At 33.7% G+C, this 26,750-nt stretch overlaps 1 protein-coding gene across 2 annotated transcripts in view; it reads left to right on the top strand.

Annotated features, from left to right (window-relative positions):
• unc5da (unc-5 netrin receptor Da) overlaps positions 1 to 26,750 on the top strand; it is a 357,597-nt gene that overhangs the window by 62,307 nt on the left and 268,540 nt on the right. The window contains exon 1 of one of the 2 annotated variants that reach the window (XM_087300128.1): positions 25,109 to 25,199. Coding sequence (XP_087156254.1) covers positions 25,166 to 25,199 — 34 coding nt within the window. The 5' untranslated portion in view covers positions 25,109 to 25,165. 2 annotated transcript variants of the gene reach the window in all.

Genomic DNA, 26,750 nt, shown 5'->3' with positions numbered 1-26,750 from the left:
TATTTCCACAAAGCTATACTTGTTGTCTTTTCTGTCCGATTCCTACAGTACATCTCTGCTTATTTTCCACACAGCACAATGTATTGTCAATGCATTTGTACCATTTCTACCAAATCCCCCAATCCTGTCCACTGCTAGTTTTGACCTGCGATCTGGAAACACAAGTCACTTTTCACTGCGTCGTTTTCTTCCTTTTGTTGTTATTTCTGGATTCATCGCTCTCTCAGGGGCTCGTGTCACACAAGAGAGGGTCTGGAGGAGGAGAAACAGAAAGATTTCCAAGGCTGTAAAAGATGGAGTATCTGAGTTTTTGTTTGCTATTTCGGGAGAAGCCACCAAACAGGGTTTTTACTATAGCAACTGACAAGGGACGAACCCGGCTTTTTAAAAAGGCTCATGCTTTATTCAGACCCGTGTGTTTTTTGTTGTTCTGCTGTCAGTCATTCATAGGCACAAAGCGTGTGTGTTTTTGGATATAATCATCTGCATATCTTGACACAAGTGCTGCCAAGCGGGACACAAGGAAATAAAAACACGGCCCATATCTGTGCATCTGCAGTAACAAAACTTTCAGTGAAAGGTATGCGGGAAATTTGACTTAAAGATTTTCAATCATCTTTCTTTTTAAAGACGTCATGAACTGCCTATTTTGTATATTTTGTACTGTTTGCTGAGGTCCACTTATAAATTGTAATGATCTTTGACGTATAAATCTTGATAACATTATAAAAAACAAGATTTTTTTGTCTTTTTTTGATTCCTCATCTGAACAAATCTGTTTGAATGTGGTGGACTGTAGACTCTGAAGTAAACCCCTACTAATGTGATTGGCTAACAGCTCTGGGTATTTAAATATGGTCAATAATTTTTAGGCTAAAGCATGTAAAAATATAAAAAAATCCTAAATAACAGAAATTTTCATTACATGCCACAATTTCTGAGTCCAACCGCTCAATGAGATGGCAAAAGTGGAAAACCAATGGTGCTAATATATTTAATTGTAATATTTAAACTCACAATTATAATGTTTATGTCCATGGCTGGTGTTATCTGGCCAGCCAGTGGTTAATCTTTTATAAATTGTTCAGATAGTACCCATTACTCAACAGGAGCTATAACTACACTATGCACAAATTGATGGGTGAGGCTAAACATGTAGTGAAGTAGGCATTATTTTTCTTCAGAGGTGAAGTTTAAATACAGTTTTATACAGAGTAATAAAGTTACACAAACTCCTTATCCTGTCATTTTGGCAGATTGGCTTTAATATAAACAGTTTTTAGATGGGAAAGTTTTGAATTCTGAAACTCACAGGATGTTTTTACAGTACATGGACCTCTTTTATGTAAAATATCAAGGCAATTATAGAATTGATTTCTCAGTTTATGACCCCTTTAAATTTACTCTCTCACTGGATTATTTTTTTTTCTCCTCTCCCATCATTTTTTCCCTTTTAGATCTCGCCTCTGATTTCTCTACAGAACAAGAATGTTTTGGAAAATTTAGAAGCTTATCAGCTTATAAGCAGCTTGTAAGTTCAATACTTGCATACTTACCTCTTTTTCATTCTCTATTTTTGGATTAAGCCAGCTGTATTTTAGAAAGCACAGGTGTGTTAACCTGTTCTAAATACATACAGTACTGATATCCTTAGGGCTGTGCCCAAATCACAAAGCCAAATTTATATACAATCAATTGTTGTTAAACAATGTGTAAATATGCCTTATAATATAGAATGAACGAGTCAAGATTAAAACGCTAATCAAAATAACAAAAAAATAAATACATTTTAGGAAAATAATTTCAACAATTAAGCTTATTTTATGTTTTAGAATTTGGATTTATTGTTCAACATTTTTTTAAATATTTTCTGAATTGATATTTCATAAAAGTGAATTAATATATCACCACTTTATTTTTGAGAAACAAAAAATACTCAATTGTGATTATTTATTTATTTATTTATTTATTTATTTATTTATTTATTTATTTATTCATTCATTCATTCATTCATTCATTCATTCATTCATTCATTTTCTTTTCGGCTTAGTCCCTTTATTAATTTGGGGTCGCCACAGTGAAATGAACTTATCCACACATGTTTTACGCAGCGGATGCTCTTTCAGCTGAAACCCATCACTGGGAAACATCCATACACACTTATTCACACTCATACACTATGGTCAATTTTAACACAATTCACCCATACCATATCTGGACTTGTGGGGGAAACCGAAACACCCATAGGAAACCTAAGCGAACACGTTGAGAACATGCAAACTCCACACAGAAATGCCAATAGACCTAGCCGAGGCTCAAACCAGTGACTTTCTTGCTTTGAGGCGATCATGCTACCCACCGCGTCTTACTTTTATTTATTTATGTATTTATTTATTTCATTTATTTATTTATTTATTTATTTACTTATTTGTTTGTTTTTGTTTAATTTTATTTTTATTTTCAAGGTCCAAAGCAAATAACAAAGGAAAGCTCCAAATGAATCACCAAATATTTCAATGCTAAATAAATTAAAAAATTGTCATTTTTGGGTGAACTATCCTTGTAATTTTTATTGTATAATATTTTTATTACTGTTACATAAGTTTATATGTTTGCTATAATCTAGAGGCTTTTAGAGGCTCTCACAGATCAAATCTATAATTTTAGTACAGTATGTTATGCATCCTCTTTCGGATGTTCATCTTTGTGATTGGATCTTGGTTTTAACATTTTGCCATTGTGAATTGCCAGGCAAAATTAAATTCTGAATTCCATCAAAGCTCTGCTCTGCAAAATATCCAGCCAGCCTTTATGGAATTTACTGTCAGCACTGATTAAAAAACGCTGAAGTCATTCTTAGTCTTTAGTGAAACAGGCTTTTCATCTTCTCTTAGTACATTTTCTAATATCTGCAGTGATTTTTGGTGGTCTTCATTTCTTCCCACTTGTGGTTTTATGTTCTTTCTTTGAATTGTGACTTGTAGATCTACATAGAGTAAGGTTATTTTTAAAAGACAGCTGAAAATAATCATTTATAGAAAATATTATTTTAGGATTTAATGTTTCAACATTTCAGTTTGATTAATTGTTTCATAAAATCTAAAATTTGTATTTTTTAATTGTTATATTTAAATTGTTAAATTGTTAACCCCCTTTTATAAAATTGTAATTCTTAAAAAAAAAAGAAATTGCTTAACGAGATATTTTTAACCTAATTTAAACATAATATTTAGTATAACTAATTTGTAACTAATTTATTTTCTCTTTATCATGGTGGCACTGCATAATATTTTCCTTTTAATTTAGTACGGTACTAGTATTGAGCTTAAAGTGCAATTTCATTAAATGTTTTAATAATTTTAACCTTATTGTTAAAAAAGATGGCCAGAAGAAAAAGCAAAATACTGAAAAAATTTCATCAAAAAAAATATTTTAAAACATAAAATAAATTAAAATCATGTTAAAAAAAACATGAAATATAGGACATATTAATGTATCAAATCATGTTTAAATGAAAAAAAAAAGAAACGTACACAAATCAACAATAAAAAACAGTACACAACACAGTTACATTGTGCAATAGTATTAAATTCTGTACTGTTTTAAAATTGAAATAGTATTAAATTTTGACTATTTTTGATCAGAATTCTTTTAATTAAAGTAACTTTTGTTTTCAGTGTCATATGATCCTCCAGAAATCATTCTAAAACATACCAATTTGCTGCTGAAATCTTTCATATTATTTTCAGCGTATGGTGTATGACTCACTCATAATTGAAGCAAATATATAATTAAGCACAACACAAACACTGTGACATTTGATTCTCCCCGTCACACCTCGATAACTGTTGTCTTCAGTGTGCAGCTCGGTGACAGACACTCTTGCTGGAGACACATTTTCAGGCTTTGTTTATACAAATATAAAATCCCCTCTTGGATAAAGTTTTCCTGTGAAGTTTTCAAATTACATGCGCTTGAGTAGACATTAACTTTTAAAATCAGCTCCATTTTGACAGTAGGTGATGTTTGCTGCATCTTTTTTTCTATAAATTGTCAGCAATTCTCTTTGTTCCTTTAGTCTGTAATTGTATTTTATGTCTATTTGTCTTGTTTAATGATAATTAATCACTGCTGCTTCATTAGATGAGCATATTATCTGTCATCCTATAAAGTTGTCAGTAGTTAGCAGATGTGTGCAATATTTTATTTTTATTGATTACTGTTCTTTCACAATAACATTTCAACATTTAAACTGACTGCTTGCACTTTTCCTTGACTACATTTCAGAAGAATAAACTTTAAAAAATACTAGTTACTTTTTTTATTTAATTTTAGCTAACCATTATATTTGCTAAATTGACAATTAAATATGCATGCTTAACATGTATTATTATTATTATTATGTGTATTTTTGTTTATAGTATGTGTATAGTATATTGCAGTGTTTCACCAGGCATGATATAGGTTTCATGTTGTTGTGCCACATTGTTTAAATAAATAATGCATGTGCACCACACTGTGCACTCATTTGGTGTGCTGGCATGAAATTGATGTGTGCTAGGCGCATTATTGGTGCATCACTATTTTGAGGCAACTGAAATAAACCGCAGCATTGACCAACAAAAAGCTTGTCTAAAGTCAATGGCTCTTACTTTTTATTTGTTACTTATAGAGCATGTTACCTGCCTAAGCGGGTCCAAAACCTGCAAACATATTGCTTAATACACACAGGGATGCACAGCAGTACACAAATATTATTAAATATGAAAAATTTAAGGATTATCATGTAAAAAATATTATTGTCTACATGAATATAAAAACAGCTACCCCCTTTCATGCTTTCTTCATCTTAGAGGCATTTGATGGAGTCCAGCTCTGTTGTAGTAATTTTAATCATGACATTTTACATTTGTTTAATGTTATTAGTAGTAGTGTTTTTTCTCAATGCAACTGACTCCTAAAGGGAATGGGAGATGAGACTCTGGTTTAATTCACGTTATGCCCAAAAGACAGTTTTTACAGTGTACTATAAAAATGCTACTTCATTTAGTTTAAAATGGGACAGTATTGCAATTTCTGAGAAACAATCTGACTGTGAAAGTGTACATTTGTTACATTTATTTCAAGGCTTAACCCTTCATTTTTTCATTTGCATTTATTCAGTATTTTACTTTATTCGTTAGTTTGCCGACCATTGTATATTGATGTAGATTTTAATTATGTTTAATTATAGCCAAGTTGTCATTTAAAGCTTTAATTGAGGACTAGTACAGAATGGGTTTATTGAACAGGTTAAAAAGTTGATTCTTTACAGAGATACTGTAGTTAAAACTAGAAGTTTACATATATTCTACAAAAGGAACATAACCATTTAAAAAAAATGTCTGTTTTTTTTTTTGAGAATTTTTTAATTAATTTGTAGACAGTCAAAAGTTTACATACATTTCCTTGTTTTTTTTTTTTTTAGCATTGCTTTTAAACTAAATAACTTTGATCAAATGTTTTGGGTGTCCTCCCACAAGTTTCTCACAATAGTTTGAAGGAATTTTGGCCCGTTTCTCCTGACGGAATTGGTGTAACTGAATTGTCGTGCTCGCACAAGCTTTTTAAACTCTGCCCACAAATTTTATACAGGATTGAGTTCAGGGCTTTGTGATGGCCACTCCAAAACATTCACTCTGTTGTCCTTAAAGAACATTTTAACTAACTGGGCTGTACGTTTAGGGTCATGGTCTGTTTGAAAGACAAATTTGTGGCCAAGTTTTAATTTCCTTGCTGATGTCTTGAGATGTTGCTTAAGCATTTCTACATAATGTTCTTTCTTTATGATGCCATCTATGCTGTGAAGTGGACCAGTCTCTCCTGCAGCAAAACAGACCCATAACATGATGCTGCCACCCCCCATACTTCACAGTTGGGATGGTGTTCTTAAGCTTGTAAGTTTTCCATTTTGTCCTCCAAATTTTGGTCTGACTTCCAAAACCTTGACACCATCATCTGAGCTTTTTCAGAGACCTAATAATCTTAATGTATGTAAAATTAAATGTTTATTTTTTATTTGTGTATCAAATTGTTTGTACTTTTGATTATATGTTTTTGTTTATTTAGACTTCATATTGTGGGAAGTGTTTCAGGTGGAGTGTGCTGCTTGTTTGATTGTTTGTTTGTCTTGTTAAGTGTATTTACGTTATGATGTGTTGTACTGTGTTTGATTAATGAACTTTTTAGGGACCCCCTCAAAAATGAGATGATTCTTCTCAAGAGGCCATCCCTTTCAATAAATTCAAATTCCAAGTTATAACAATATCTCAAAAAAATATCGCTCTCATTATTCTGCTATTAACAGAAACAAATTCGATAATTCTAACTTAACTAAAAGAGAAAAAAAAGTTTAGGCACATTAACATCTGACTTCTGGTTTCAACTGTATATTCTGTTCTGTAATTTGCTTGAGTATCAATAAAGCTATTAATCGCTGAGTAGTAGTAAAAAATAATTGCATGACAGTCACATAAAGAAAAAAAAACACAAGTAGAGTAGATGGGTATATAGAGGTTGGAGCCAGCTTCAATTGGGCTGCTCAGCTCCAAATAGCAAGACCAGCTCCAAGTGGGCTGTACAAACCTCCCTAAATGTTCATTGATTTATTTAATGTCTTGTACATGACATGTCACATGAGTCCAATTCACGCACACCTTCCACAACCCTAAATCCAACAACACAGTAACCTTTTATGTTTTGGTAACATCTACACCCACCCCAATCCTTAACCCAACCTAAGCCACTCCACTGCGGGGTGTCCAGGCTGCAGCAATGCCTTCTTAAAGAAGGTGGGTATGCTGGAGTACTTCAAACCTTCATTGATTTTTTTTTTCCATTTATGTATATCCATTAGCTGCCTGTTAAGTACATTGGCAGAATGAAAGTTTGTAAGTATTTAGTGCTATACAAAAGCTAGCCTTATGCAAGAAAATGCAATTATTTTTTATATTTATAGCAGCATCTTGTCTCTGCAGGCTTTTCACAGTTTATTGGCTTGATGACTATTTTATACGCATGACCCCTGTGGGCAGGTTATGCTCCTGGTTGTCATGAACACAGACAGCCTCTGTGCTGATAGTGCTGAAGGAATAGTAATAAATGCAGAAGGTTAAAGACGAGAACAAACGCCCACTCGTTTTTCTGTGACACTGCAGAGAGCAAGTCACAACAAAAACTTTCGTTTTCAAACTTTCTAACTCTGCGTCTTGCCCTCCGGCAGCATATGGGAGAGATATTCTGCTTGTTATTTATGAGACACAAGGCCATGTGTTTTAATGCTTTAAGGCAATTTATTTGCTTTTCTGTGCGAGTGGTTTGGATTATAATGTGAGGAAAAAAGAGAATTACGAAATGTTGCAGGCCACTTCACAATAAAGACAAGAACTGTAATTAAGACAGTTTGATGAATTCATGAAACACAAGGACAATGGATTTCTGTAAATTGTAGGTGAAGCCGTTTTAAGGGAAATAAGAACTGGCAAATACATTCACATATACATTCTAGCACTGTCGCCCCACAGAAAGTCACTGGTTCGATTCCTGGTTGGGTCAGTTGGCATTTCTGTGTGGAGTTTGCATGTTCTCCCCATGTTCGTGTGGGTTTTCTCAGGGTTCACTGAAGGGGCATCCGCTGTGTAAAAGTCAGTAAATCAGCATACTGTCATCTCAAAAACATAGCTAGAATAAGATGCTTTGTTTCTAGTGAAGATTTAGAAAAACTTGTTCATGCTTTTATTAGCAGCAGGGCGGATTACTGTAACTCCTCACTGGTCTTTCCAGTTACATTCAGAATAGATTTTAAAGTATTATTACTGGTCTATAAATCACTAAATGGCCTAGGACCTAAATACATCACAGATATGCTGACTGAATACAAACCTAACAGATCACTCAGATCTTTAGGATCATATAAACTAGAAGTTCCAAGAGTTCAGTCAAAGCAGGGTGAATCAGCTTTCAGCCACTATGCCCCCCGCTGCTGGAATCAGCTTCCAGAAATGATCAGATGTGCTCCAACATTAGGCACATTCAAATCAAGACTGAAAACACATCTGTTTAGCAGTGCCTTTACTGAATGAGCACTGTGCTGCGTCCGACAGATTGCACTATCATGTTTTTCTCTTCTTCTTCATTCTTTTATATCACATTTTACCTGTTTTTATGTTTTGTTTTGTTTTTACGCATTTTTATTATTTGTTTTTATTTTTATTTTACTTGTTTCTTTTATTCTTGTTTATGTAAAGCACTTTGAATTGCCATTGTGTATGAAATGTGCTATATAAATAAACTTGCCTTGCCTTGCCTAAAACATATGCTGGATACATTGGCGGTTCATTCCACTGTGGCAACTCCTGATGAATAAAGGGACAGAGCTTAAGTAAAATGAATAATTATACATTCTGCTCATGTTTCATCAATAATTCAATCAATAACCAATACACATATCGTACTTGATTAGTTGTATTTGAATGACATTTTACCCAAATTTGATTCATCAGCCCTTACTGAACAAAAAGATTGTGAACAAGAGTCATTATGTTGTGAGAGGCGTCTATTGTAAACAACAAAGGGAATTATTGACAATTTTGTTTTATATTTGGTTGCTTTATTTCCTTTTTAGTAAAAATATATTTTGTACTCTGGCTGGGAAAAGAAAAACTATTGATCACAAAAGGTGGTAATTTGTTGTTGTTTATTAATATTTAAATAATAAGCAAAAAAGTGCATTGATAAAACATTACATTTATAATACTATTACACTTAAAAATGATATGATCAATTAGTCATGACAGCATGTTTTTAGTTCATTGTAACTTATTAAACTTAAGTTAATCATGTTCTAACTTAATTTTATGAGTTATGCAGGCTAATATAGTTCAATTGACTCATAAGATTAACTTGATTTAGCTTAAAAAATATAAGGCAACCAGGTTTTTTTACAGTGTAAAAGTTTCTGAAATTAGTTGCTGCCTTCAGGTTAACTCAGGTAACTTTACGAGTCATTTCAGCTTAAATTAAACTGTCATCAAGTTATTATTTGAATCTTAAGTAGCTTAAAAAATATGTTTAGACAAAGTTCATATATAGCAAAAATCATTAGTAACTTTTTATTTTTGGTTGCTTTATACAAAAACATGCTTTTTATTTATTTTGAAAAAAAATGAAAGAAATTGATGCCAAAAAAGTTTTTTGATTACATTCTTTGTTTAAAGAAATTTGAATCAGTTTTTTTATTTTTTAAATTCAAAACATTTCTCTTAATTCCGTTAACTCCCTCTTAAATCCGTTATATCACACACAATAATAATAATAATTATATTACACACAATAATAATAATATTAATACTATTATTATTATTATTATTATTATTATTATTATTATTATTATTATTATTATTATTATTATTATAGTAATAAAACCAATAATGCCAATAGAAAAAAACTGGTTTCATTTGAAACTTCATACATTAAAAAAAGTAATTGAAATTTTTAATAAATATTAACCAAGTTAAATATATATTGTTTTACATTTAATAAATGCCGCCTTAATGAACAGAACAAAATGCTTTAAAAAAAACATTTAAAAAAAACTTTTGTCAGGTAGTGATTTCATTTCTAAAAATATTTCTGAAAATATTAAATCTGAAAATGTTAATTGAAAAGATGTTTGTATTTATATCATTTTTAAATTGTACACTATGTATTGAAATTATATTGTATTAAAGGGATCAAATACAGAGTTGTGTATCTAACAAAACCCAAGAGATTACGTGTTTAAGAAAAGGCACTGCCGAATGTTCTTTAACTGCTTGAATCATTGCCAAAAGCAACTGTATAATTGTCAACATCATGGAACTGGTGTCATTTAAACAGCTCTAGAATCAAGCAGCTTTTTTATTTTAATGACTCGTTCTTTTGTGACTAACAAAATAAAAAAAAACAAAAAAACAAACAAAAAAAAAAAAACAAATCCCAATTGCTCTTATCTGTAAATTGTGCCTTTGTTCTTTAACGGTTGAAAATTGCTTAAATAGTGAGTGGAAACTAAAGTCTCAAGGCTCAAAATCAATTAACTTGTGTTCTGAGCACATTCAAGTAAATTAAATTAGATGGAGATAAACTCTTAATTCTAGGTAAACACAACACAATCAGATTTTTAAAGTGCTTCAGAAGTTGAAACGCATTTATTCTTGGATAACTTGATTATAAACACAAGTTCTAATTGTAGCTTATTTGTAAGCATCATAATTGTATTAGCATTTTCTTTCCCCCCAGATTCTCCTATTGAAAAAAAAAACTATATGTTTTGGTGCACTCTTTATTGTTCAAAACGAGTCAAGTGTAATCCACAGACATATTGTGAAAACATGAACTGGCCTTCCATTCCTTTAAAATGGCCCTTTATTATTTGTGCTGGCCTTGTGTTTTCAAGAAACTAGATGCAGAGAGGCACATCCTTCAGTGTGCTGAGCTAGATATATGCTACCTGCACTTTATTAGCATCGAAAGTGTTTTCCTACCGGAATGTTTCCAAATTCTCATTCCCGGAACTCCTAGTACCCAATTTCTTCAGGAGTGTGGTATCCGTGTACATGAGATGGTCATTCGATGGAGGTTTTGAGAGAATGAGGAGAAGAAAATGTCTCTCTTCCCTAATAGGAGAATTTATTAGTGTGAATCTCCAGGTCTCCTTTAAAGGCCCTCTGAAATTGAAGTGTCAGCTCTGAAGTCGAGCACATCAAATGCCCCTCACAGCAAAATGTCTGTGTGTTACGTGAGCGTCTGTGTGTGTGCGTGTGTATGTGTGAAATTGTCAGCTCTGAAGTCAAGTTCATCAAACGTTCCTCCTTGCTGAGTGACTTCACGTCTGTCTGAGCAGTGCAGACCAAAGGGTAATTACATTTCACCTTTACTACATGTGTGTGTGTGTGTGTGTGTGTGTGTGTATGGCTCCTACAGCTTTATCACTTTCTAAGGTGCCAATACTGAAGTATTAAAAAAAAAAAACTGATTGAGATTTTTTTTTTAAATAGGGTAAACCGTTAAAATTCTGTCTGTCTTTCTATCCATCTATCCATCTATCTATCTATCTATCTATCTATCTATCTATCTATCTATCTATCTATCTATCTATCTATCTATCTATCTATCTATCTATCTATCTATCTATCTATCTATCTATCTATCTATCTATGCCTAAATGCATTGAGTTGGTGTCATCTGATTGGCTGAATTTTGTGTTAACGAGCAGTTAGACAGTTGTACCTAATAAAGTGGCTGGTGAGTGTATTGTTCTGTGTTGTCCTTTTTTTTTTTGTTTGTTTGTTTTTTGTATGTGGGGGTGCATATAACTTTTTTGGTCTAGTTCTCAAAGAGGCTCCTAAAGATTTAGCTTCAGATCATGTCATATTCATATACAAATGTCTATATTTTAAAGAGATTAAATCCAAGTTGCTTAATATGCACGTATATGACATATTTGTATATATTTGAAATATAAACATGAACTTGTATTTTAAATATGTGATAAAAATGTGATATGCATATAGCCTAATGCCATAACTCCAATCTCTGTATGCAGGAATGCGCAATCAACTTCCACATTTGACTCTATGGCCTTGCTCTCAAGTTTGAACTTTGGCTTTTAAAAATGTTTAGTTTTGCTTTCAGCATGCTAACACTGAGCGTCACATGCATCTGTTTATCATGAATGTCATGTAAAAGTTCAAATGAGCAAGAAGAGAGTCATTTTCTGCTGAAGTTGTGGAGAAATTAGATAAACATTTACTCTGCTTGCATGTTCCTGCCCCTCCGTTTTGCATGTTAGAAAATTGAGCGATTAAATGCATAAGTACACTGTTTGACCAATTCATACTGTACCTGATTATAGTTTTCTCTGTTACTATTTCACAGATTGAAATTCTTAAAACCATCTGTTCAATCTTCATACCTTTGAGTCACTTGTGCACATAAAAAAAGCAGTTTCTCAATTATTAGAACAAGCTGCAAATGTTTGGGTACATCTGTGCAAATGATTATGTACAATTGTTTGCTGTTTCCTACATTATCAATTGCTGATGTCACGCTTATCAAAATGTATTATACTGGTCTCTGTTTCAATAGTCTCACCCCACCAAACATAGTTCATAGGATAAGTCTTTACATGCAAATTACTTGAACAATTTTGTCATTAAGCATTTTTCTACATTTGCATTAGACTTATTTTTTATAAATCTGTCCTTATTCGTCAATTCTCTCAGGTGAATTTTGAATTTTTTCCAATGAAGGTGCATCTCATGAATCATCAATTATATATAGACAGGAACATCAGGAGGTGTAAGAAGACTGCAAGAATACAGCACTACATGCACAGTTTTCCCTAAGGAGTTTGTCCTATGTTCACTATGTTCTCTTTTTTGTGCTGTGCAGTGCTGTCTTTTCATTTCTGTATCACAATGTAAAAGCCTAAATGTGAATCTTGTCCAGTCTCTTGTAGTCAGACCTACAGATACTAAGGTGTAGCCAAAAAAAAGGAACATATTTGTAACCAAAACCTCAGCCTTAGTTTACATCAGAACATTCCTTCAGAGTACACTGTTGTATTGACAGCATGACTAAGTAATTTGTCTTATCTGTGTACAATGGCACAAGGACGTGCCATTCTGATTGTTTTTTTTTTTTGACAGATATTTATGTTTGAGTGATTTTGTATGCGTTTTTTTAGTAATGCACTTACTGTTTTGCAAATTTCAATTCTGATCTGAGAAATGCACCAAAGTGACTGAGAAAAACTGTAATAGCTGCTTAATTTCGGGATTTGATATGATTGTGTTCACATTCACGTTCACATTGTGTTCTCCTTAATTACTAGTGCTTTTTAGTAGCTATTAGTCAAGTTAAGCTTTTTTGGCATTCCGCTACGTGCGGACAAAGTGGAACAAAATGTTGTGTCTAGCAGGGCCACATAAATATACTAATACTTCCCTTCTTAGACTTTACAGACCTGAAACTTGCCTATAGCACTTATTCATTGTTGCTCTTAGTTGTGTAAATTGCTTCCTTGTCCTCATTTGTAAGTCGCTTTGGATAAAAGCGTCTGCTAAATGACTAAATGTAAATGTAAAATGTAAATATAAAGTGAACCATACTGGAGTTTGCAGGAAATTCACATCTTTTTTTCTAGGTGGACTCTGGCAGCACAAGTTTATTTATATAGCACATTTCATACACAGTGGTAATTCAAATTGCTTTACATAACCAGTAATAAAAGAAACAAGCATAAGAACATAAAAACAACAAAGAATTAAAGATGATTAAAAAACTGATTAAAATGTGTTAAACAGGTTTTGAAAGAATGAAAAGAAGAGAAAAACATAATAGTGTGATCTGTCGGACGTACAGTAGCACAGTGCTCATTCAGTAAAGGCACAGCTAAACAGATGAATTTTAAGTCTTGATTTGAATGTGCCTAATGTTGGAGCACATCTGATCATTTATGGGAACTGATTCCAGCAGCAGGGGGCGTAGTTGAAGCTGAAGGCCAGTTCCTGCTTTGACTGAGCTCTTGGAATTTCAAATTTTTTTGGTCCTAGTGATCTATGTGACCTTTTAGGTTTGGATTCAATAGGCGTATCTGTAATGTATTGAGGTCCTAGACCATTTAATGATTTATAGACAAGTAATACTTTAAAATCTATGCTGAATGTATTTGGGAGCTAATGTAAAGACCTGAGGACGGATGTGATGTGCTCTGATTTTTTGGTTCTGGTCAGGATCCTGGCAGCAGCGTTCTAGGTGAGCTGCAACTATTTGACTGTTCATGATAAACAAAAGTCCATTAAAGTAATCCATCCTGCAGGTGATAAAAGCATGAACAAGTTCCTGCAAACTACATCCATGATTAGAGACCAGTTTTATTTTACATTCCTCCTGCCTATAGCCACGGTCACATTGCACTTTTTGCTTCACAGACTTCAACTGCAAAAAGATTATTTTCCTACTTAGATTTTTTTTCTTGTTTCTATTCCAGATATCTAAAAATTCTGCAAAACTTAATAATATGCCAAAATTAAGCTTAAAATTTGCTTAAAACAAGCAAAATCATCTGCCAACAGGGTGAGAAAAATAATATTGAAAAAAAAAAAATTTATTTTGTTCACCCCATTGGCAGATTATTTAGCTTGTTTTAAGGAAAAACTCACTCATTTTGGCATATTATTTCTTAAAACAAGATAATAAGTTTTGCTTGTCTAAAAACGCTTCTTGATTTAGGATTTTTTATATATTTAGACTATAAAAAAGATAAAAAATCTAAATATAAAAGATGTTTCTTTGCAGAATTTTTCGGCAGATCGGAAACGCAAGCTCCTGCAGTGCAAATTTCACATGCCAGTGCATTCCAAAGTTCAAGCTTGGTGTATTCGTTACCTGTTATTTCACGTCACATGAATGCTTGAGACCACTAGAAGATTAAAACACAACTTCTCTGTGTTCATTTTATCATTGTTTTATCATCTTTTTTATCTTTTCGCAGTGTTATCCGACAGATTTTCCAATGCTCAAACTCTAGTATGATCGCTGCCTTATTCAGTCATTCTGTAATAACGATGGAAATGTTGATTCTTTTAATAGATTGGTTCATTTTCAGTTCATTAATCAAAGATTTGTTTACTGGTTTGTTCAGTGACTTTTGATATTACAAATGCGAGCTGCAGGTGATGAATAAAATGTATTTTTAAATGTTTAACAATCACAAAAATTGATTTAGCTTTCCTTAAATGTATTCCTAATCTACTCAATAAATCAAATAAGTCTCAAATGAATTAATAAATGTCTCAGATGATCAAACACTTTTTTTCACAGTTAACAATGGTATAAAACTGTACATATAAATAGTAGTCATTGCACCAACAACACGGTTATTACACTTTTACCATGGTAAAACCATTGCCAATTTCCTTAAGGTTTTGTCTTTGCTGTAAATGCTAAACTAGCTCTAATAGTCACCATCACTTTCATTTGATAGCTATTCTATTCATTCACACACATTTAAATGTATTAGTTCAGGAACTTAGTTCACGATGGACCTAACAGTTTCACAAACCCGAAGACTATTAGTTTGAGGTTTAGTCGTTCTTTGATAGGATAAAATAATCCACAAAGGAGCTACTGACTTTGATGTGGACGGAGGGATTACAGAGAACAAGAAATAAGAGTCAATGGACTGCGTGAATGAGAACGATTCATTTCCCTGAAAGATTCAATCATGAACATAACGTCATTCTCTATTTCTGTCTGTCATTATCTGTCATTCTCTCCGCACATCCATAAGCTCTGGCAGTCCGTCTGTCTATTCTATCAGTCTGTCTAATCATCTTTCTATTCATCATTTTATCAACATAACTAAGTGTATGCATCCGTATGTCTGTGAACATGATTTTAGCAATGACAAGATCCTGACAAAATTATTCCTCCGAACAACTGCATATCAATTATTTATAAATGCTCTATTTTGTTCAAGCTATTCCAGCTTCCAATTAAAAGCCAATCAGCAAAGACAGCCTCATCTGTGTCAATCAAATTATCAAATCAGCCAAGGATCTGTCATCGGGGATCAGTTACAGTTCAGATAGACGGCGCTAAGATGCCGACACAAGTGACTGATATTTCTGTTTACCCAGCATTACACCGGAGGATCCCTTTGTTTTCCTGTCAAGGTCAAGGGTAATTCTCTTAAGGATCGCTCTGTGCCGTGGCCTTTGCATGTAATGGAGAACTAGATCATAATTTGTGTCCGGTAGGAGCGAGAGTGAGAGCGATCGAGGACGAAGAAGTGACCTTCAGTCCAGGCCCCTGTGGTCCGTCTGAAAGTGTGCCAGCAATAATCAGAGACTATTTTTGACTCTCTATCATGTAGATAAAATGGGTCACTGCGAGCCGGCCAGGCCTGGGATGAACACACACACACACAGACACACACATATACACATGTGGCTAATCTCTTAAATCAAACTCACCCTGTGTGGGTTCTTCATTAATGCACAATACACCAAGGAAGGATCTCAACCATATGCTCTTAATATTTTGCCCACATCAAATAGGATGGATGAATAAATTGATGGGTGTTTGAATTGACAATATGAAGGTTGTTTCTGTCAAGAAGTTCAAATATTCTTAACGTACTTCTGTCACATCCCAGTGGGATTTTTGCGATGTTCTTTGCTCTTCTTGCTGTCCTTGTCTTAGTACTGTTCCCCTGTAAATCGTTCGTTCCTGTGGTTGTGGTTTGAGGAGATTGTGCTTTAATAATGAATGAAATAAAAGCTGTTTCTCAATGTTTTATGAATGATGTTCTCCCTGGGCACTGCTTAATGAGCTGTATTCAACAACAAGAGCCAGCTCGCTCTGAAAGCCACACATTTACCCACTGTGTGACAAAAAAGTGGCTTTACCCATTTACTTTGCCACTAATTGGTGTTCGATCATTGGTATAAGGAAGTCAATGTGCAAAAGTTCTCTTCTCTTCTCTTCTCTTTTCTTCTCTTCTCTTCTCTTCTCTTTACTTCTCTTCTCTTCTCTTCTTTTTCTTTCCATGATATTTAATAACTTTTAGATGTAAGTTGTTTGTTGGAGGTGTTTTGTGTTGTATTTATGAAGAACAGCTTGTTCTTAATCTTTTTAATTTTTTTTTGATAAAGGCTACCTATTTTTAAGATGTAAGATAAGAATTTGTTGTCTCCAGAATGTGTCTGTAAAGTTTCAGCCTAAAATACCCACCAGATTATTTATTACAGCCTTCAGAATCTGCCCATTTTGGTGTTTGAATACATTGTAGCTTTTTTAGTACCCTGTGGCTTTAAATGCAATTGAGCTGCTTCTTCCCACCCACCATTCCCATGTGCGTAACTGCTTCTCATGCGTTACATCAGATAAACAGCAGTCAGTGATAGAGACAGACACAGATGAAGCTGAAACAGCTCATTAGTCAAAAATACCAAGCAAGTTTATTTGATGTATTTATGGTGGAGTTTATTTAAGCCTTTCTGAAGTGATGAGTCTCACACAAATGTTGTTTGCAGTACACACACATACACATTTTAGCATTTACTGACACCATGCGGCTGTGGTGATTATAGCGGTTAAGAATTACATAACAATTTTGTCTTTGTTACAAACATGCTCTGTTTTAAAAACATGTTAAACTTGTAAAACTTATGAAAATCACAAAGAGTTGTGACAGATATTTTAATCCCAGTTTATTTGCAAAAAAAGTTATTTGAACGTGTTTACATGTTATTATAGAAACATGGTGGCTGTCAATCAATTCGGTGAGTGGGGAAAACCACCACGCCTACTCTATGACACGTTGCGGTGGGCCTCAAAATCACTGGGATTTGGATCCTATTTTACTGTCAGGAAATTTAATAAAAGACACTTGTTTGGTTTATATCACTCTGATATGAAAGTGGACACACTATATACACATACACAGTTCTGTCCAAACAGCTTACAAAAGTTGATTTTCATCATAGGTGCCCTTTAATGAAGGGGTTCACTTAAAATTGATAGTTCTGCCATAATTTATGACAAATACTTAAGTTATTTTCTTCTGTTAAACATAAAATAAGATATTTTGAAGAAAGCTTGAAACCTGTAACCATTGACTTCCATATCGATATTGAATTGTCATTTTCATCTTTCTTTAAAGTATCTTCTTTTGTGTTCAACAGAAGAAATACACTCTTGTCTTCTCGAAATGATTAATCCCAAACATTTTGAAAATTGAATTTTCTTTTTAGGATTTTTTTCTTCTAAAAATTACTTTTTAGAAGAATGTGTTGGAGGGATTTTGTGTTGTATTCATGAAGAACAGCTTGTTCTTTGTCTTTTTTATGTGGTTTTATTGATCAAGATATAAAGCAATGTTGTATTTAAAGGAAGAGTTCACCGATTTAAATGTTTGTCATAATTCATGGCACATACATACGTTATGAATTCTTCTTATCTGTTAAACATAAAAGAAGAAATTTAGCTGAAAGTTAGAAACCTGTAACCATTTACTTCCATAGTTTTTTTGTTTTTCCTACTATGGATATAAATTGTCGTTTTTGCTTTAATCAAAATATATTTATTTGTGTTGCAGAAAAAATAAACATTCAAAATTGAAAGTTTTGTCATAATTGACTTACCCTTTACTTGTTTCAAACCTTTATGAGTTGTTTTCTTCTGTTGAACATTAAAGAAGATATTTTGAAGAAAGCTGGAAACCTGTAACTATTGACTCCCTAGTATTTGTTTTTCCTACTATGGATGTCTACAGGTTTTTAGCTTTCTTCAAAATGTCTCTCTTCTCTTCTCTTCTCTTCTCTTCTCTTCTCTTCTCTTCTCTTCTCTTCTCTTCTCTTCTCTTCTCTTCTCTTCTCTTCTCTTCTCTTCTCTTCTCTTCTGCTGTTTATGAGTTCATTTAGCATAGGGTATTCATGAGCAGAGTGGCACAAAAGCGTGAATGGCTGGTGCCACGTCTGGTTTGTGCAGATAAACACTGCGTCGCACGGCGCATACTGAAGTCCCGTATTTATTCAGCTTTTTTCCTGCTTTCTTTCCAATTCACAAAACTGGAGTGTGAAATACGTGGGTTCAGGCCAAAATGTGCTGCCTGCTCCACAGACCTTCGAAAACCTCCCGTGTGGACCACTCCAGCTGAGAGAATGATATTATTCTGCTGGCCAAAGCATTCACAGAATATTGCTTTTCTTATAAAATAGCCTAGGTGGCTTTGCATGAGGTTGATCTCGAGCACAACACAGGGAATAATGCTAAATAATGCTTAGAGCCAGTTTGCCAAATATTAAACCTCATAGATTCACACCATAGACAGTACACCTTGCAGAATCTGCCTTTGTTATTATTTATTTAGTCCATACCGTTGCTCTGAATCCTCCAGGTTCTGCTCATTCCTTGTTTTTTTCTCCAGCATTTTCTACATATTTGACTTGTTCCAGTAGAGATACTGTACTTTTTTACATTCAAAATAACTGTGGGACACATGAACCAACTTTACTGTAACAAAATGGTGTATTAAGCAGGGGTGTAAACCTTTGAACAGGAAATTAATGTCATTTTTTTCTTAGTTTGATTAAAGAAATTGACCTTTAGATGCTATTTAAAATAATTGCACATTTCCCCCAAGACAAATTAAGCGCAATTTATCTTGATCATGCAATTCACAAAGTGAATTCATTACTGCCTTCTTGTAAGATATTAACATTTTGCAAGGTGGATGTAAACATGACCACAACTGTGAGTGTAAAAAGAAAATCAATACTTTACGAAGCATGAATGCATTAAAATAATTAAAACACATTAACTCTACTCTCACTGGCCACTTTATTAGGTACACCTGTCCAACTGCTCAATCACACAAATTTCTAATAAGCCAATCACATGGCAGCAACTCAGTGCATTTAGGCATGTAGACATGGGCATCAAGACGAATTGCTGCAGTTCAAATTGAGCATCAAAATGGGGTAGAAAAGTGATTTAAGTGACTTTGAATTTGGCATGGTTATTGATGCCAGACAGGCTGGTCTAAGTATTTCAGAAACCGCTGATTTACTAGGATTTCTTTAGGGTTTAAAGATAATGGTCTGAAAAAAGATCAAATATCCAGTGAGCAGCAGTTCTGTCGGCGCAAATGCCTTGTTGATGTCAGAGGTCAGAGGAGAATGGCCAGACTGGTTTGAGCTGATAGAAAGGCAACAGTAACTCAAATAACCACTCGTTACAACCAAGGTATGCAGAAGAGCATCTCTGAATGCACAACCTTGAGACAGATGGGCTACAGCAGCAAAAGACCACACTGGGTGCCACTCCTGTCAGCTAAGAACAAAAAACTGTGGCTACAATTCGTACAGGCTCACCAAAAATGGAAAATAAATGATTGGAAAACCGTTGCCTGGTCTGATAAGTCTCGATTTCTGCTGCGACATTCAGATAGTAGGGTCAGAATTTGGCGTCATCAACATGAAAGCATTGATCCATCCTGTCTTGTTCAGGCTGGTCCTGAAATTGTTCTCTTATTAAATAATAATAGTATTTCAGAATATTGACTCTATTTAGCTCAAGTAATTGCTCAAAAGCAGACTTGATCAACGTAAAAGACTTCTTTTGAATCAACCGCAATATTTTGACCAGACTTAACAGAGGTTAACTGCTTTTCTTTATTAAATGACCTGAACTATATTGCAGCATCAAACCCACATCATGGTCTTATCAAGAAAAGAAAAAAAAACTGTTTAAAGATCCCCTTTCTCTTTTCCACCTGCTGCCTGGCAATCTGTCTGTTTGCTCCTCTTTATTACCTTCCTGCTCTTTTCTCTCTTCCACACTCTTTGTGAGGAAACGGGAACATTTATGAGGTCCCGGTATTGAGTGTGTACTCATAAAACCCGGGGTTACGTTTTAGCCAGCCTGCCCTTTAGGCCTTGATTTTGCAAAGCAGAAGCTGTTCCTGAGTAAACTCACTTCGAAGAAGTGGCTATTGTTCTTTATACGCTTCCCAGCACTGCCCAGAGGAACATTTTTATTCCTTTGAAGCTTCTCTTTCACAGCTTAAAAGACTAAATGGCTTTCTCAGGTATATTTCGTTTAAGTATCTGTCTGTATTATCTTAGATATGCCTAAGCAGAAATAAAAATGGGACACTTGTAGAGATACAAAAGGAACATAGCGCTATAAAGATAATGTTAATGCTATAGTTCAAGTGATTTGGTTTTTGAATATTGTAACCACTTATGCATATACAGTATGGGGATAAGCAAAACCTACTTGAAGATATAATAATTTAGTTTTAGCTTTATAATTATGTGTAAAACTTGGCATTGCATCCAGATTTATTATAAATAAAAAAGTAATTAGAGTGTTTAGACTCTAAATTACAACATTTTTATTCAGAAGAAATGTTATCAGAACTATATATGATAAAAACACATATTATTTTAATTAAACCTGTATGCAATCCAGCAGATCCAGAGAGATAATTGTCAAGTAATTTCTTAATTTGTCCCATAATACAAAATTGAACTCAGCAGATAAAAATATTATATATTTTTTTATTGACATTGTATCAGGCTGAAATTATTTATTTGCTTTGCTTTACATGTATATGGTACAAAAAAGATTACAGATCTGCTATTATGTTTCTTTATATTATTTCTTATATAATATATATAATATTCTCTTTAAATGTATTGTTTCAAATAACTAAAAATGTCAATAAACTCACTTCATCAAACTGCAGAGTTTGCAGAGAGAGTTAAATATTCAGCATCAGACATTGAAAGCAGATATCAAGGTCTCATAATGCAATTTAAAAGCATAAATATGAATAAATAAATTAGAATCACAAATGCTTTTTTTACAGACAGTCATAATTATTGAGATGAATTAATAATCGACACAGCTGGTTGACTACCTGACTGTTTATTTTCTTATCTGTCTGTAGCCGAACCTTTGGTCAAACTCTTTTCCCCTAAAGATGCAGCAGTGGGTTTTGGGAGCTCTCTACCTGTCAGAAAACGACATTTTAGAACTGACCTTATGTCTGAGGGATCTGATTGGCTCTCTTGAGGCTTTGAGAAAGATAACCTTCAACAATTTCATGCCTTTTGACTTAAAATTGGAGAATACAGAACGTGGAATAGTTTTGAGTTAGCTATTTGGTGTAGTATTCATAAATAAATGTTTTTTTTTTCTTATCAGTGTTGTTTCTCTCCTTTCTTTGGCTCTCATTCTGCATTTCCTGTTGAAATGTTCCATTATCCGTCCCCTCAACCTGCCCTTACTGACTTTTGCACTTTCTGTCTTAAAGGCAAAATCCCAAGACAATAACAGACACATAAATAAATTAGACTTATCTCCTACAGTGCTCCTGCACCATCTTCGGCACACAGCTTTGAAGTATTTGTATTTGCTCATCAGTCCAAAACCCATATTGCAGTGGTTTGAGCAGAAGAAAATATGATTTTCTTTCAGTCTTTAGCTGTGTGATTCTAGATACATTTAAAAACACTTTTTTTTTTTTTTAAAGACCAAATGCATGCTTTTAATCCATCTGATTATGTGAACTTTAGTAAAAATGAAAACCTTTAGTAAGAAAGTAGCTTTTTCTAAAATATTTGGATTATGAGACATAGCTTTCTCATTCTTTGGCCATGTCCACACAGAGTCCCCTCCTAAAAAAAAGAATGCAGACCACACATACAGTATATTGTTTATTTTTTTTATTTTTATTGTTGTTGTCCAAATGAAAACACTAAAGCTGTGTCTGAAATTGCATACTTCCATACTATATAGTACTCTAAATACAGTATGCGAGTTGAGTTGTGTGTCCGAATTCATAAAATTAAAAAAAAAAACAGTATGTGAGAAGTATCTGAATGACCTACTGCTTCCGGCGATATTCTGACGTGCGCATGCAATGCACGTTACGCTGTCCCATAGTGCCCCGCAAGAGAACATGAACGAGAGTGAAGTGACACAACTGACATGGGTAGGTCATGTTATCATGACAAAATGATGGATGTGATACGTGAGAGTTTCTAATTCGCACTGATTAGACTCTTTTCTTGTAAACTTCCAACTACAGCATTTACAACTGGTAATATGCAATCCAAAAATGGGTTTCAATAGCGATTTAAGTGCATGACGGAGTGTTTTTGTGACACACAACTTTGAAAGGTGTGTGTTAAAGCCGTTGTAATCTGTCAGATGTGGTTCAAGTGCGAGAGAAAAATTTTCTACTAGTTCATGTGTCTGCCGTCAGAAATACAGTGAGTGTGTGTATGTGTGTTCCCAACCTGTCAGCTGTTAGCTCAGTGGCTCTTTAATGCACAAACACAAACACACGCAAGCACGCACACATGCAATACTTCACTGCATTATTGAACAAACCAGTTTACTAGCATGTAACTTAACAGTTATGTGGGTCATGCAATTTACAAAAATGACCAATAAAAGTTCATAACTAATACTCTGATGGCTGATTTGCATGTTGATTCTAATCGGGAGCTGTTTATATTTCGTTTAGATAGTTTGTTTTGTGTAGTATTTGCCATGGTATGTGTTTTTCTGTCATTTCAAAACGCTATTTTATTTTCACTTTGTGACACTTATTCAGTCAATGTGTTATTGGGACAGTACAATAGGCTACTTGTCAATCAAACATTTTGGTGAATTACATTTGTTTAGGCTGGTTATATATTTGAAAGAAAGAGAAACTGTTCATTTTAGCAATGGCGAGGCTTCATTTAAATGACACACGATGCCATCTGAGAACGAAGGAAAAAATGCCTTACAGCAGTTGTTTTCCATCCTATTAGATCACATTTTTTTAAATGATCAGTCAAATAGGGTGGTGTAGAGTGACAGCAGTATTAGTTCAATGACGTCAAGAGCAAAAAAAAAAAATTGATTTAAACTATTATTTCAAAGCTGTTTAAATGTGATTGTTTATATCAGCTGCCGACCAGAAGTTCTTAGCATTCTCCTTGCACATACATGCAAAGCATAATGGGTAATTTTAAGTTCTAAGAAAAATCTAAGAACATACTTTTCTAACCATTGAGTAGTAAACTCAAATTCAAATGCAGTAGCTACTGACTAGTAGGCAATTTTAGACACGGCCTAAATGTTACGAAGCATTTTCAAAGTAACAGGTAACTGTAAACTAATGTTATCTAATCAGAAGCTTTAAAAAGCATTATTATTGGTTCTGATTGGCTATCAACATGGCACACCATTTATTCAGAAAATGCTTTTCAGTATCCTTCCTCATTTCCTCGCTCCTCCGTCCTCTGTCCTATAACTTGTAAACCGTGTTATAAATCCTTCTCCCCCTTTCCATCTGCACCAATAATCCATAACTACAGTTGGAAAAATCAAACACACAATAATGTGAATATTAAGCATATTGTAGCTCATTGTAAATGTGGGTTGTTTTCACAGTTTTTTTTTATTTTGATGTAACACATTTCATCACAGATCAAAAGCAAATAAATACATGGAATAAGTCAAATAAAAAAATACAGACAAATGTTTTGTGGCGTTCAAAACTATAACAATGTAAATAATTGGCTATATTTTTAATAAATGTGAATGTCAAAATCAGTGATGTACAGTATTCATTTAATGGTGACGCTATTAAATTATGCTAAAGAAAGTGAGGATATCTGATTTCACTTGATTTCTTCAGTTCCTCTTCACTTCACTTCAAGTCCTCTGTCCTCTGTTCTCCCTTTGAATCCTGAAGGGTGGAGTTAAAATGCAAGGAAAGGAAGTAGAGGTAACCATGATGTACAAATAAAAATTAAAAAGCACTCACTCATTTGTTTGTTCGTTCATTTGTTCGTTAGTTTGCTCCATCTGTCCGTTCAATTGTTTGTTGGTTCGTTTGTTCGTTCATTCATTTTATTAATTTGTTTGTTTGTTCATTCATTTAACGAACATTGTGACAAGTTGAACAAGGTTAACAGATGTATACACAATCATGGTAAAACTTACAAGCTCTTAATACATAAACAGAATAAAGGATGAAAGATCAGTATACGATTGAATAAGAAAGGTATGTAAATAAAAAAACAATAACAACAAAAAGACACACGTCTTGTAAACAATAAAGAATGTGGCACACAATCTAATGTCCCACAAAGGAAATGATGGTGCAGAAAAGCCAAAGATTTGCCACCTTTGCAACTACACAGACCTCTGAGTTTTAAAAAATCTTCACTCAGACAGGAATTTTCAAAAGTTTTGGTTTCAATGACTCGACTCTACACTGCAATTGCAAGCAGATGGACGGACGGACAACAAACCTATTGTTTTGAAAAAATATATGTTCATGTTGACTTTATTCTCTCTCTGCTCTTTCAGATATTCTTCCTGTAGAGCTTGAAATCTATTTCATCACACCTGGCTTTAATTTCCAACTGCACTCAAAGGGCTTGATTAGGCAGTTCAGGTGTGTTTGATTAGGGCTGAGCTGATCTCTGCAGGAAACAGGACTGAGCTCCTCGGCTCCAATGCTGCCTTCAGTGGATGTCAGAATGATCACATTTATAAGACGAGCATGCATGAATGTCACAGCACTGTTGTAATTGCCGGTAGGAGACTCTGGATTTACTTTGAATCTGGCTTTTTGAGTTGAGTACATGTCAGTTAAAGAAACACCCTGAAAGCAAATTGCTACTGGCCATTATTATTATGTGCGTTTGAGAATATTAAAGGCACAATTAATTTGCATGCATTTTGGGGAGATAATAGCTGTAAAGCTTGCCAGTAAATATTACTCATTTGGACAGTTTAAGAGGCAACATAAACTGGCTAAATAATGTGGGAAAACGATGTGATATAAAAACTAAAATCCCCTGTCACTCATGGTGTATTGCTGTTGTTATGGCTGGTTAGAAGATAAACTCTTTTATCGTTTATGGCATCGTGTGTTATGTTGTGCCTGGTTAGAACATGGTGTAAGGTTATGCTAATTAGTACTTGCAGTTTGCTTTATGCAGATGAATTTTGTTATTTGTTAGATACCACGAATAACTCATCCACTGGAAATAAAAAAATAATAAATTACACATTCGATATTTATTAGGTTTGAAGCATGATGACATGAAAATTAAGAGTGCATTCATTATTTAATTTTGTTTAAAATTATTTTATTTTTCAGGAAAGGTAGTTGAGCACACTGAAAGTAAGTTTTGTGGATAGTTTTGTATTTAGTTACACTGTCAAATTGCCCTGTGCCAACAACATTTAACATTTAACTAACTTTTATTGACATTTTTAGTGGTTGAAAATGATATTTTATGTGGGTTGGTCAGTTTTGCAATTTTACACATTTGTTTCTTTGGGCTGTATTTTAATGATCTAGGTGCAAAGTCTAAAGTGTATGATGCAAAGGCATTGTCCGAACCCAGTTGTACTATTTTAAAGTAATAAAAATACAGTTTGTGCTCCAGCGCATGGTCTAACAGGGTTGCACTTTTTATGTTAATGAGTTATGGGTGGGTTTTGAGTAAAATTTGCATCAAACCAATCAGGGTGTCATCTGCCATTCCCTTTAAGAGTCGGTTGCATCTTGCATGGTGCATTTGCTATTTACATAATAGACTTTGTAAGTGGAAAAACTGAAAGCTTCTCTAGCAATTACAAAAAAAAGTTAAGCAGACCATCACCTGCAGTGTGAAGATAAAGAACGAGCCTCCTTCTTTCAGCCTCTTTACTTACTCTTTACTTTACTTTTACTCTTTACTCCTTTACATTTGTTGCTAAGGAAACTCTGCTGAAGACATCCGTTAGCCTACATATTTAATTTTGTTTGTTAAGTGCAAATATTTGTTTCAAAACTATTTCTAAATTCAGTTTTAATTTCCTGCAAAAGAATAAATGAACAATAATAATAAATTGTGGTCAAAAAACTTTATATTCAAACATATGTCCTATTCTTAATGCCCCATATGGTGATGCATATGTCTCCAAAACCCGACTGGTGGACAAATCTTAACCAGTTTTTAATATAACAAATATAAATATGCATATAATAAATACTATTACTAATTATAACATCATACAAATGCAAATTATCATGAATAAACTGAAAAAAAGCCCCCTGAGATGACGAGGTCATAGGATTTTTATTTATGTAGAAA

The sequence above is a fragment of the Danio rerio genome, chromosome 21, assembly GCF_052040795.2.
Source record: "Danio rerio strain M-AB ecotype USA chromosome 21, GRCz13ab, whole genome shotgun sequence".
Classification (NCBI taxonomy): Eukaryota; Metazoa; Chordata; class Actinopteri; order Cypriniformes; family Danionidae; genus Danio; species Danio rerio.
Note: the sequence above shows the minus strand (reverse complement) of the source record. Positions and strands in the feature narration are given on the sequence as shown.